The following is a 12,844-nucleotide window of genomic DNA, read 5'->3' on the forward strand; positions in this document are numbered from 1 at the left end:
TGCGGAGCTGCCGCTGCAGCGGCGCTGAGTTCGAGCTCCCACCTCCCGTGCGGGTCCCGTCGTGTGCAGAAAGCCGCTCAAAGCGCAGCCGCTGCCGGCACCGCTCTTCTCCTCCCGTCCGTCGGGCTCGGTGCCCGCACGAACTCCCTCGTGCCTGACCGAAGGGCTCGCGTGGCTGCGGTCGGGCGCAGCTGTGATGCTTCGCGTGCAGCTCAGTGTGCTGAAGGCCGCCTCACCTCACGGCCGTCTTCTCTCCCCGTTCGTGTTCTCCCTGCTGCCCCCTGTCCCGTCCTGCTGTCCCTGCTTGCAGCTCGCTGTGCTCCTGTGGGGATGGACCTGATGGTCTTAAAGGTCTTTTCCAGCCTTAATGATTCTACGGACTCTGATGGAGCTGGGAAAGCTCAGCTCAGGCAAATCCCCGTCAGCTCTTCCGGGTGTGCTTTTCCCTGCAGAACGAGTGCTGTGGTAGGAGAAGGCCGGCAGCATTCCCGTCCTATTCCCCAGCTCCTCCAGAACTGCTCGTTTTGCACTGTGCTTCTGCACCTTCTCCCCAGCTTTACAGAATCTCCCTGGGCAGAGATGGTTTGTTTTCTGTTACATTTCGTTGAAAGACCAAATCTCAGTGAGATCCCTCCCGGTGCATTGGAAAGGGGTGTCCGGGAGCGACTTTGGGTACTGCATAAGAACTGTTTCTTGGGAAGAAAAAGCCAACGTTATTTCTCCTGCTGTTCTGCAGGTCTTCCCCCTCCTCTGGTGCGGCCGGGCACAGCTGTGGGAGGGATTTCTGCCCCTCAACACACAGAGAAAGGACCAAGCATTGAGTGTGAGGAGCTGACCTGGGGGGGAAGCAGCTCAGCCCAACCCCAACCTCATGGGGCTGCACAGTGGGACAGGAGGACAAGTCACTGTTATTCCCTGCAGCACCAGAAGCCAGGTTTGCTGTTGGCTCCCACCCAGCACTGACACGTGCTGTGACAGTTTCCCATGGACTGCACTGAGCTGAGGAAGCAGCCGGGGGGGGTGGATGTGCTCCATTTGTGACCCCCAGCAGTAAGGCTGCAGAGGTGCTGCCATGGAGGCTCCCATGCTGGTGCTCATCCTTGCACTGTGGATCTCTTCCCTGGCTGTTGGCGCTGAGCTGCAGCCCCACATGTGAGTAGCAGAAAGCACCTGGTGCTGTCCTGGGGTTGGGGGCTGCGTTTCAGAGCTGAGGGGGGTGGGGAGGTGAGGGGCTGTGCTGTGCTTCTGCTTCTTTATGTGTTCCAAAAGCACAGAGAGGTAAAGAGAAACATAAACATCTGCACAGTCTTTGCTTGCAGGAGGCGATGCACTGTTCTGAATGGAGGGAATGCAGTCAGGTTGTCGTCTGCTCATGGCCCAAGTTCAGGAAGGCACAACTGGACGTCTGCTTAATGTAGCCTTTGTTATTTTCTTCCTTCATTTACCGGCTCATTCCTGTTGTACTAAGGAACAAAAGTTTTGTGTGTCGTCTTTTCAGAGATCTCACAAGTTTATTTTGTATACATGTGTGTGTGTATATGTATATAAATACCAAACAGCAATTTAGCTGTTATTAGCAAACCCAGCTAATGATGCTCTTCTGCTATTCTGAGCACAAGAGGCAGTGATTGTGCAAACAGTTCAACTCCGACCTGTGCTTTGCACTGCACTTTGCACACCTGCTTCCCGTTGTTTCTTTCTTTTCCCTCTTTTGCTGTTATTCCAGGGGCAGGGCAGCCCTTCCTTTCCAATTAAGCATTACAGTTTGCTGTTAATCATTTGGCTGCTTTGGAAAACTTCCTTGGAGTGCAGAAGCCCAGCTGCAATATCCACAGCTCCTCCTGTCCCCCACCCGCTTTTTGGCCCCACCAGGCAGTTGCAAGCCTGTATGGAATAGCAGCAATAATTCCAACGAAGCATCTTTGGCCAGAGGCAGCTTTTTAGTCTCAGGTTTAGGAATTCTTCCTGTCGTGTAATTGCTGTAATCATTGCCGTGATGATATCTGTGTCGTGGTAATAAGGGAGCAAACAGAGTCTGTCTTTTAAGAGGACATGAAAGGCTCTGCTCCCACCTGTCCCCTCAGCCCTTCAGTTGTGACACTGTAAATCCCTCTGCTTCTCCACCACAGTTCCCCCCTCCAGGATTTGCTGACAGCTTGTAGAGAAATTGGGATCTGCTTTTGCATCTCTCTGCCGTGCCTCCATCTGCTGATTGGCACAGAGGGATGCTGAGGGTTTCCTTCGTGGGGAGCAATGGTTCACCCTTGCTTAGCTCTGTTTGCAGAAACGTGCAGACAGAACCAAACAGGCAGAGTGAGTTGGGATAAATATTTTCAGTGGCCGCGCCAGATATTTGTTGTTGTTTGTCTGCTTTTGCTGCGCTGGAGCAGTTTTCATGTTCTGCCAGCGAAGCTTCAAAAGTTCTTATCTCCATGCTGATGTTTGTGCAAGCACAGCAGGGGAAAAAAGCACGGCTTGTATTTATTTGTGCTCCGGATCCATCCCAGCAGCGGAGGGCACCCTCAGCCCCATTGCACCGCTCCGAGGCACCCCATAGCAGTGGGGCAGGGGGAAGAAAGGTCAGATTTACTGCCCACTGCTGTTTGCTGTTACAGGACCACGTACCACGCCGGGTACAGACAGCTGTTCCACCTGCAGCGCCGCGCCGCACACCGCTGCTGCACCAACTGGGCTCAGCGCCCAGGGAACCCTGCCTGCCTGCACCGTGAGTACTGCATGGCTGCTGCTGGAGCTGCATCCTGCTCCCAAGTGCTACTGAGAACTTAAAGTCAAGCACAGAGCAGTGCTGCTGGTGGGAGGCTGCGTGCAAACCCTGAGCGTGCATCGCGTCTCCTTTCCCAGCCCTCAGTGCTGTCTGTGATGGATGCTGCTGCAGGGCTCGGTGCACAGCCTTTGCTCACTCTCTGTGCTTTGGCCCTCAGCAGCCGATTTTGGTGCTGCAGTGCTGTGGGTAAAACGATGACACAAATGAGGTTTGAAGCAAAGACCCTGAGCCTGGGATGTGTGCGCTCAGTGGGTGGATTTCCTGCTCCTATGTGCTTGTGGAGTGTAATCCTCTGCAAAGCAGGCAGAAGTGCTTGCTTCCCAGCTGTGTGGGTTAGATGTACTCAGATCGCTCAGGTCAGGCTGTGGATATCCGTATATATGGCAGGGAAATGCAGTGGCGTTGCCCTCAATCCCCTTTCTATGGCATATTCCATGCACGTGATGCCCCAGTGGGACCAACATCCCCGGCCAAACCATGGGGAAGCCGTGGTGGTGCCCAGGTCCTGTGGGTGGCCAAGGCTGGGAGGTCATGGGCTGATCAGGGATGTGGTTCTGTGCAGGAAGATCCTCATCCCAGAGCAGTGTGGGGTGGGATGGCTGCTCCTGCTGGCGGCTCTGGACACGGAGAGGGTGTAGGAAGGATGGGGTGGAGGAAATGAATCATTGAGTGCTGGGGGAATGCTGAGATGGAGGAATGCATGCAGAGCGTTGGCACATCAGAGGATTTCCAGTTTTGTGCTCATTGAGAGTCAGCCCAATGGAGGCAGCGTGGCCGTGCCAAGGGATGTCTGCAGGATCTGTGGCCTCAGATGAGTATCTGAGCTTCAATTCTGCCTTTGTTTTACCAAATCTTTGGGAAATATAACATATTTTCCGCGTTTAATGAGTTTTAAGAAATGTATCTCCCTGGAAAAATCACAGCCTTGCTTGTGGCCCTATTGAGGTGCTTTGATTTCAGAAGCCTAATTGAGCATTCAGTCTCTGTGTGTTCATTTTGCACTTCACTGGGTGAGAATAGAGAAGTGGGGCTGCTCAGCCTTCCTTGCAGTTTAGCTCCATTTCATTCTCCGGTCCACTCAGAAGGTGACACATATTTGGACGATCCCAGAGATGCAGCTTTGTCTGCTTTTGGTTTTTCCCTTACAGATGCCTCCAGTTCCCAAACAAATAACCCATCCTCCATCAGTGGAGGTGTGCACCAACCCTGCATTCAGCTCAAGGGATTTCCAGCCCAGCCAGAACCCAGCACCGATTTGGGATGGCAGTGAGATGCTGTGCTGAACCTTTCATGGTTTTACAGTCCATGAGGCCAATTTAAAATCTGTTTCTGAGATTAAATAGCAGTAATTATTCCTCAGCTGCCAGTTCATTGAACAGATTCCACCATTAATAATACCCGGCTCAATGAAGCACAGCACTTCTCCTCCAGCAGCCAAGGATTTGGGATGCTGCTGTTTGCAAGCAGGTTTGGGGGCAGATTTGTTGTTTTTCCTTTGGCAAGCCCCACAGATAAATCAAGGGTGGCTCCAGCCAGCAAAGGGGTTTGTTGCTATCACTTGTGGAGCATCCAGCCATGTGCTGGTTGGGCAGAGCATCATATATAGAAAATCCAGCAGTACAAGGAATGAAGAACCCAGCCTTCTCTGGCTGCTCTGAGCTGAGATTTTCCAGTCTTTCTGTGGTCATTTCCTCCCACATGTGCTTAATTTTGTGGGACTTCAGTTTCTTGTGGTTAAACCTGTGCACACAGATGCACGTGCAGTGTATAGTTGTGCAGACGTTGCTTTTTGCATAATTTAGTGTTTGTGGGGGCCTCTGTACCCCCCTTTATATTCCCACTGGCTGCAGGGACACCTGTTAGACCCTCAGTCTTCATAAACCAGCCAAAAAACTGCCCCGAATGCCAACAGGTGTTTCTAGTTTGGTGTGTGTGAGTGCATATTAACCTCCCTTCTGTCCCCCCAGCCTCACCAAATAAAATCCCAGCTGCATCTAAAATTCCTCCACTCGGCGCTGGAGCAGCAGGTGCCAAGAAACCCATGCATGTTAAAATAGGGATTTTGGGTTTTTTTGGGGGGGTGAGATTTAAATGGCTTGATTAAATGTGAGTGGAGCTCCAAACCCACTCTTGGCTCTCGTGTTCCAGAGCTGTTCTGAGTCATTGGTGATGGAGGTCAGAGCTGCTGTTCCGTGGCCTTAATCTGATTGTCTGAGATCAAAGGGCCCTATGGTGCTGTGTGCTCTCATAAAGGAGCAGTGGGACGCTGGGTTCCCTCGCTGTGCCAGCAATGCAGTGTGCAGTGGATGGAGGGGGAGGGTGGGTCTCAGGAATCCAGGGGATGTTGTGCCTTTCCTTGCACACCGTGGTGTCTGTGAGCACACTGCATTGCAGGGCAGCAGAAGCTGATGGGCGCCAGGTGCACGCAATCAGGGGATCCCTCTTTTCACCTTTGGCTTTTTAATTTAAACTTGTGGATATAGTATGAAACAAGTAGCCATCACCCCTTGGTTAGAGATAAAGGAAGCGTGGATAAACGTCTTTTGTGGCCTGGCAACGAACTTGCTGAGGACAACATAAAACGTGCTCATTAAACATCCTTTAACCAGCACTGCTTTTTGTTTTCGGCAGCGCTGCGGTGCTTCATCCCACCATTATTAATTGCCTGACACCAAGGATGGCACAAACGGGCCGTGATTTGTTATTGTAACTTCTTCCCGTGCCTTTCTCTGGGGTTTTTCCTCTTGACACCTATTATCCATCTGGGAACAGAAGTGGCTTTTGTCATGAAATCTAAATAATGAGATCAGTAATCAGCGGTCGCACAGAGACAATCTTGTACTACAAACACTACTGCAGCCCTCGAGAGCCCTACAAAGAGCTTCCCCCCCTCAGACACTTTGTAGTATTGACCTTAATTATACTGAGACAAAGAGATGAGGAGAAAGATTATTTTTTCCCAGGAACTCTCCAGTTGTCCAGGACAAAATGTCTGCTGCCATTGTGCTGGGTGAGCAAGCCTCAGTAAGAGCTACAACTGGCATCAGTGCTGCTCATAAGCCCGAGTTTGCCAAGTGCCTGGAAGGAGCACGGCTCTGACCTGTCACAGCCCAGCTTTCTGCTTCTCAGCCTTTATTTCCTTGAGCTGTAATCCCCTTCGTGGTATTTCATCGCTGCTGACTCCGTTCCAGCCCCAGGATGGATGTTTGCTGGCAGGAGCCGGCAGCCAACACTGCTGACCTTTGGAAGATGCTCAGTGAAGGATTCCTGCTGGCTCTTGTTGCTCCTCAGTTAGCTGAAATACCTGAGTGTCAGACCAGCTCTTGCAGGGCATAGAGCTTTTGTGTCTTACGTCAACAGCAGAGCATTCTGCTCTATCATTGCTGCTCCTAAAAACGTGCTGTCAAGCCTCAGCTGCCCAGCAAAGCGTTCTGTGCCAGGCTGTTATCAGCGTCCATTCAGTGCCATGAGTCAAATTCTGCCCTCTCACTGATCCTTAAGGTCCTGCCAACGAGGCCATTGGCTGGAGGAGCTTAATGCAAGCGCCTGGGAGACACGTGGGTGGGTTGGGATGGGCACTGGGGGTTGGTGTGATCAGCTCTTTGGGGGATCCATCATATTGCTGATTTTGAACCTATAAACAGCAGAGAATTGGCCCAAGGAGGGCTGCTCAGGCAGATATTGTGTGGATTCTCCTACTTCTGTTGTGTTTACAGTTGAATTTGCTTTATTTATGCTTGTATATAATAACATCTTGACAAATCACTCCCATGTGTTCTGAGGGCAGCACTGAGAGCTGGTGGCTCGGGTTGCAAGCACAATCATGGGGTTTGTGTTGTGTGCACTGCTAGGGGCTGCGGGGAGATGTATGAGCCCTGTATCAGACTGCCCTCCTTCTGGGGAAGAACCAAAGCCAACAAACACCCATGAGCTCACAGAGCTGAGGTCGCTGCAGAGGGTTGGGAACTTTGAAGGAAGCCTCTGCAGCTCTGCCTCTGCAGAGCAGGAATAGGGTTTTTTTCCTTTGGGAATCATCCGTGAAATACAGCACTGGCTGTAGAGTGGGGAGGAAAAAACCCCATCAAACAGCAGCACGTTTGTTGGGCTCCCCAGGGGAAGCCCCAGCGGGCTGCCAAGACACTGCATTTTTATGTTGATCCATTATATAAAAGTGTCAAAGAAGAATTCTCTCCATTATAGAGAGGTATTTATAGACTGAGAGGAAAAGCCAAGGCTTATGGCAGAGCTCAGAGGCTGCTGCTGCTCTCGCTGTTGACACACTGACTGTTTTTTCCCCGCTTTGAAGATCCACCCCATGTACGCATCCTTTGTCTGAGGTCCTGGCGAGCTGCACGTCCTGGGATTGGGGGAGCTCTGTGCTTTATTTCGGGATGCTTCAGACGGAAGGAAATCTCATAAGGCTTTGATAAATCCAAGCTCTGACGTTTCTGACAGCGTTGTCTGCAGAGCTGTAACCGTGCTGCTTATTTATACAAAACGTGAAGGGAAGAGTCGCCCCTCTCTCTGTTCCTGCAGCAAAGCTTACAGCATACGGGGCTGTGTCTGCTTGTAGGATTGCTGCACGTGTCACCTGGCAGCCTCTGCCCGTGCTGGTGGCTGTGAGCTGCTCCCAGCAGGGCTGTCCATCTGAGTGCTGCCAGCTCTTTGATGGAAACAGGAAGGACTTTAACGGATGGAGTCACTTCCCAGTTGGGTTAAAGCATGGTCTGATGTTTCAGAAGCAGTCAGGGAGTGCTGAGCCCAGACAGGCGTGTCAGCACGGTTTGTTGAGGGTAAAGAGTATGGAAGTGATTAATTACAGGCTAATCAGACGAGCCTCGAGTCCTTGGGGAGCAGGAAGGCAGCACCCAGCACGGCAACTCCTTGTGCTGGCTGGGCTTTTCCACGGAGCCCTTTGCATGGATGGAGGCAGCTGTCAGCAGGAGTTTGTTGGCTGCTGCTGCTGGTTTAGCAGTTACGAAGAGCTGTGGGTACTGAGCTTCCTGTAGGGTAGAGGACGGATGAGAGGCAAAAGCCTCGTGTTGCACCAGGGGAGGTTTGGGTTGAAAACGAAGAACAGTTTCTTCTCCAGTGGAGGGGTGATGCTTTGGCACAGGGATGTGGGGGGTCTCCATCCCAGGGTGGAGCTGTGGACGTGGGCAGTGGGCACGGGGGGGTGGGTTGGAGTTGAACTCAGTGATCTTTGTGTCTTGAATTCAATGACTTTATATTCACTGACTTTATGTTTACTGAGCCAGTGGCAGCTGCGTGAATAATTTCCCAGGTCTACATTAGAAGAGGGGGTTAAATGGCGCTTCTCCACGATCCCCTTCTCCAACCCTATTGCCAGCTGGCGATCGCTTCCATCCTTACGACCCGACGTGAAGTTTTCGTTGTAGGATTTATCCTTCCGAAGCCGGCAGAGGGCGGCGGTGTCCCGGCCGTGTCCCCGCGGTGTCCCCGCGATGTCCCCGCGGCGGACCACGGCCATGCGGGGAGCAGATGGGAGCACGGAGCTCCATCAGTGCTGGGTGAGCGCGACAAACACGAGATCTATCCGCGGTAGCGGGAGGAAACGTACAGAACACGGTATGGCTGAAGCTGCTGGCAAAGCTGCAACTCATTACTCCTCCATCCAGAGCAACGCCTTACATTGTCTCCATTTTTCTTGTTCTTTTGAGAAGGAAATGCTTGTCAACAGGGCAAGAAGTGCAGCTTCTCTAGTACAAATACATGCGTGGAGCACCTTGCTCAGTGCCAAACGTCAGGAGCTTGCCAGCAGCTGCTACATCTCTTTGCAATCTCCCCATACATTTCACACATCAGACTGAAACGCAGCATTTCCTAACCGGGGCTTCATCGTGGGCTGTAACTGGAAAATAAAAGCTGGCCAAATGTTGGTGCAGCTCCTGGTGCTGTCCCGGATCTGGGCTCCGTCCCAGCCCAGGCTGTCCCCACTCTGCCCTGCAGGGAGCTGACGCTGGGGGCTGATGTTGGGGCCACGCAGCTGGTTGATGAGCTGCAACACAGCCTGGTTTGTGGGACTGATTAAAGCAGCTCTCGTGTCTGTCGGGGAGGTGTGAAAATGCTTGGATGCAAAGCATCTCCAGCTTGCTAAGAGCTCCCATATGGGCTTTGGGGTGAGAGTGCTGCCTTGGTCAGAAGAGAAGTCTGGGGCAGGGCTGTGTGTCCATGCAGGGACACCGCTGCTCCCTGACCCCGCTGCACTGCTTCGTTATTTCCCAGAAATGAGCTTCCAAATGATGATGCTGACTGAAGGTGACAGAGGGGGTAGGAGCTCAGCGGCAACATCTGTCGCGTTAAATAGTGGTTTGTTTTCTATCCCATCATATGAAATGAATTTACTAATTGTCTTCTGCTTAAATTACTGCTACTTATGTTACCACGTGCTTCGTCCTGCTTCTTGCCTGGTGTCAGAAGCGTTTCACTTTTGTTACACAGTGCCATGTATGTGCACACTCACACATGTACTGCTTGCATTACATCCAGAGTGCACTGTTTGCCATTCTACATGGAAGCAGTGGGCTGCTGTGATAAAGCAGTGCTGTGGGGTTCCCTCTCTGCTGAGAAGAACATTCCTTTTAATGGAGAACACAGCGATTATTTGCTGATATTCTCTAGGGGAGGATTGTGGTGTATTCAGTGCTGCTGTTTTGCCATAGACCTATGGGATGCTCTGTGGTTCATTTGGTGTCATCCGGAGCTGCTCTTGCTCTGCTGCATCCTTGGATGTGTGAAAGAGGGAAAGCCTGGTGTGGATGCAAGTGAAGTTTTCAGTGTGATGTCCTGATTCTCTTGGGGTTGCGTCTTTTATTGCTCCAACAGATGACTTCTCTCCTTAGGAGCTGATAGCATCACATCATTCCCCATCTTTTACATTAAATCTCTGTTTTCAGACAGGAGTGAAAGAGAAGGTGCAGTCCGTGCCTGTCAAACACCAAATGGGATTTGTGTCAGTAAATACCAGCTGCACATCATGGACTTATCAGCTCCCACTGCTCAAGCTGTCCTGCAGACCAGAAATCCAAAGCCTGTGCATTGCTATCATTGTGTCTTCTTGGTGGCCTTCTCATTTATTTCAGCATTGGTCGGCTTAGCAGAAGTCCAAAAGAATTCCAAACCTTTAACAAAACTTACTGACAAACTGGGAAAGAGCCATTGTTGTGGATACTGGTTTGGACATCAGAAAACTCAGTAGAAGAATGTCCCTTTCTTGCCAATTTGATGCATTCGTCATGTTTTGTTGAAAATAACTGACAAGTATTTCCTGGCTCCGTCCCACAGCAGAGATGTGTGAACCAAACAGCTCTGCCCTTATCTTCTCCAAACTGAAATATTTTTGGTTCCCCCCGAACTCCCCTAATGGGGATTATGGGATTTGCTCCTAGTCTGATTGAGGGCGTCGGGATTTGGGTGGAAACAAACAGCCCTTTGTTCCCCCCTGCCCCCTTTTGTCTTTAGGGGAGGCCCCACTGGGACTTCCTTAGCAGAGGTGCTGGTGGTGCTTGACCAAAGCCAAGGTGGGGATGGGCTGTGCAGAGCCTGCTGCTCTCACTGGGTGCAGTGACAGATGGAGACATCCTCACGTGGCATCTCAGAGGTGCAGGGCCCCCTCGGTCCGACCCACAAAGCAGCAGCAGCCTTTGGCTCCGTGCTCTGTTTTCACTTCTGAGCTAGCAGTATTATATTTAGAAAGCAAATCCTCCGTGGATTTATTCTGTCCTGGGCTTCTCTGCTCATGCTACCAGGAAAGGAGCCAATTAGCTCCCATGCCCATCTGGGAGCTGACTGATGAGCTCACTTAATGCCAGCACGGAGTCCCTGGGTGGCACCAGCTCCCCTCCGTGTTCACTGGGTTTGAACCTGAGCTGCAGTGAGAATATTTTGTGTGATCCAAGTCCTCGGCTGATTCAGGTGCCCGTAGAGCATCGCTGCTCTGTTGGCTGTGGCTCACAGCTGCAAATAGGACTGCTCAAGCACTTCTGTAATCCTAACTTTCTCTGAAGCAGAAGAGCCATCTGAAGTGGTTTGGGTGGGTGATGGCTGTATGGTTTATTTACTTTTTATATGGGAAAGAAACCAGATTTCTTTTTCACACCAATCTTAGAGATTCTATCTCTGTGCCATCTCCTTGAGCTGCTGCTATGCATTATTTTCCAATATGGACTTGAAGGCTGCAACAGCCTTTCCTACATCCATTAGCCAATACCAGATCAGACTGAAATCCCTTCCCAGGGACAGGAGCTCGATTTGCAGCAGCATTAAGTCATTTCTCACCCTGGGCCAACACCCCCAGCTTTACTCTTTTGCCTTCAGCATTCCTGATTTGCTGTGGGGGTTTCTGGATTGCTTTCATGTGCAGAAGAGTCAGAAGAAACTCGGTTTGGGGTCTGGATGGTTCTGAATGAGGTTCAGCCTCCTGAGTTCATTGACCCATGTCTGTGTGTGGAACGAACTTAAGGAACCTCAGCCCTTAGCATGTTGTACTACAAAGTGCCACATCTTCAGCTGTGTTTGGGTTCTTGCAGGAATTCAGTAAGGCCAAGACTGGATCAGAATGGAATTCCACGGGAGTGGGCCAGGCACTGCGTACAGAACCCCTTGGGTGCTGCTGCTCCCCCAGCCAGGAAGCCAGCACGACCTGCTGCTGCTGGCAGCGTGCTGCCATGTCCAAACCACCCCATCGTACTTCATCAGCCACAGTAAATTAGGAGGAGGAGGAAGCTGGGGCTGGCTCAGACCTGGCCAAGCATAACTTATGTCATAAGTTTCTGTTCAAGCCTGAAGTGCTCTCGATACACGTGCCGTACACAGAGCCGTTCAGCAAAGCCTTGCATGACTTTTCTAATAGCGGTGTAAGGAAATACGGGATGGAACGAGTTTGTCACATCGTTTGTTGAGCAGCAGCTCCGATAGCATTTCTGTCAGTGGGATATAAGTGGGGTCTGTGTGGGGAGCTGTGCTCGGCCAGGAGGGGTTCCCAGGTCCTGGAGGTGGAGAAGGGCTCTCTGGTTTGAGTTTGCAGCCACAGAGCCGCATTCCAAGCCAGGATCATTTTGTATAGACAGCATCCTCATAACACTGCTGGCACAAGCGAGTCTGCCCAAAGCATTTTTCATAGCTTTATGGCATTGCTGCACGTCAGCACCACAAGAAGCATTTACAGGAAAAGTGTCAGCCCATTGTAGCAGGGCTGGAGGGGCCCTCCCGAGGAGGGGGTCGGGGCAGCAATGACAAACTGTGACACCTGGGTTGCTAGTTGGTCACTGGGTGCCCTGTGCTGTGCTGGGAGCTGCCCCTGTGTGGGTCTGTGGGTTTGGGGTGCTCACGGCTGGAGCCCACCATCCTTCCCAGCAGCCCCCGATGCTTTTCTTCCTGGATTCAGCTCCTCTCCGTGCTTCAGGACTTTCTGTGGAATGCTATTCATTGCAGCCACAACCACAAGTTTTAATTTGGAATTTTACTACAGCCAAAGAAGACTTCTAAAAGCAGCAGCCCCGCTCTCCCCCTGGCTCAGCCCCACCAGCTCATTGTTTCAAACCATCCCAGAAGCAAAATGAGCCTTTTGAGCTCGCCTCTGGAAAACGCAATGAGCTGTTCTTACTTCTTACTTAATGAGAAAGGTAAAATAAAATCCTAGGATCCACGTTATGGGAAACAGCGTGGATTTCACTATAGAGTTGCTCCTTAGTTGAGCTTAGCTTTGTCATTGGAGGCCTTTTAGCTATAAGGAAGGCACAGGGGAGCTTTGCACTTGCAGCCTCACCAGGTGCGTGTCGTTAGAGGGAGGTGCGGTGATTGGGGCTGATTGCCCTACAGCGGGCACCTGGGCCGGGGGGCAACGGCGGCACTTGGGCAGGGGTTGCAGCGCAGGGGTCGGGCAGGCGGTGATGTCAGCTGGGCGGGGGGCTGCGTGCTGGGCACCCACGTCCATTCCTCCGTCCGTCCGTCCGTCCGTCTGTCTGTCCATGCAGGCAGCCTCCTGAGCCGCTCCGCCGCTACGAGCCCCCGCCTCGGCTCTTCGCCAATCCTTCCTCC

The 12,844-nt window shown here is 51.8% G+C and overlaps 1 protein-coding gene across 1 annotated transcript in view; it reads left to right on the forward strand.

Moving 5' to 3' along the window:
• Window positions 1-17: 17 nt before the first annotated feature.
• Window positions 18-12,844, forward strand: part of MEGF6 (multiple EGF like domains 6) — a 34,981-nt gene continuing 22,154 nt past the window's right edge. The window contains exons 1-2 of the mRNA XM_019622439.2: window positions 18-1,152; window positions 2,616-2,725. Coding sequence (XP_019477984.1) covers window positions 1,073-1,152; window positions 2,616-2,725 — 190 coding nt within the window. The 5' untranslated portion in view covers window positions 18-1,072. The remainder of the gene's footprint in view (window positions 1,153-2,615; window positions 2,726-12,844) is intronic.

Source organism: Meleagris gallopavo, chromosome 23 (genome assembly GCF_000146605.3).
Source record: "Meleagris gallopavo isolate NT-WF06-2002-E0010 breed Aviagen turkey brand Nicholas breeding stock chromosome 23, Turkey_5.1, whole genome shotgun sequence".
In the NCBI taxonomy this organism is placed as follows: domain Eukaryota; kingdom Metazoa; phylum Chordata; class Aves; order Galliformes; family Phasianidae; genus Meleagris; species Meleagris gallopavo.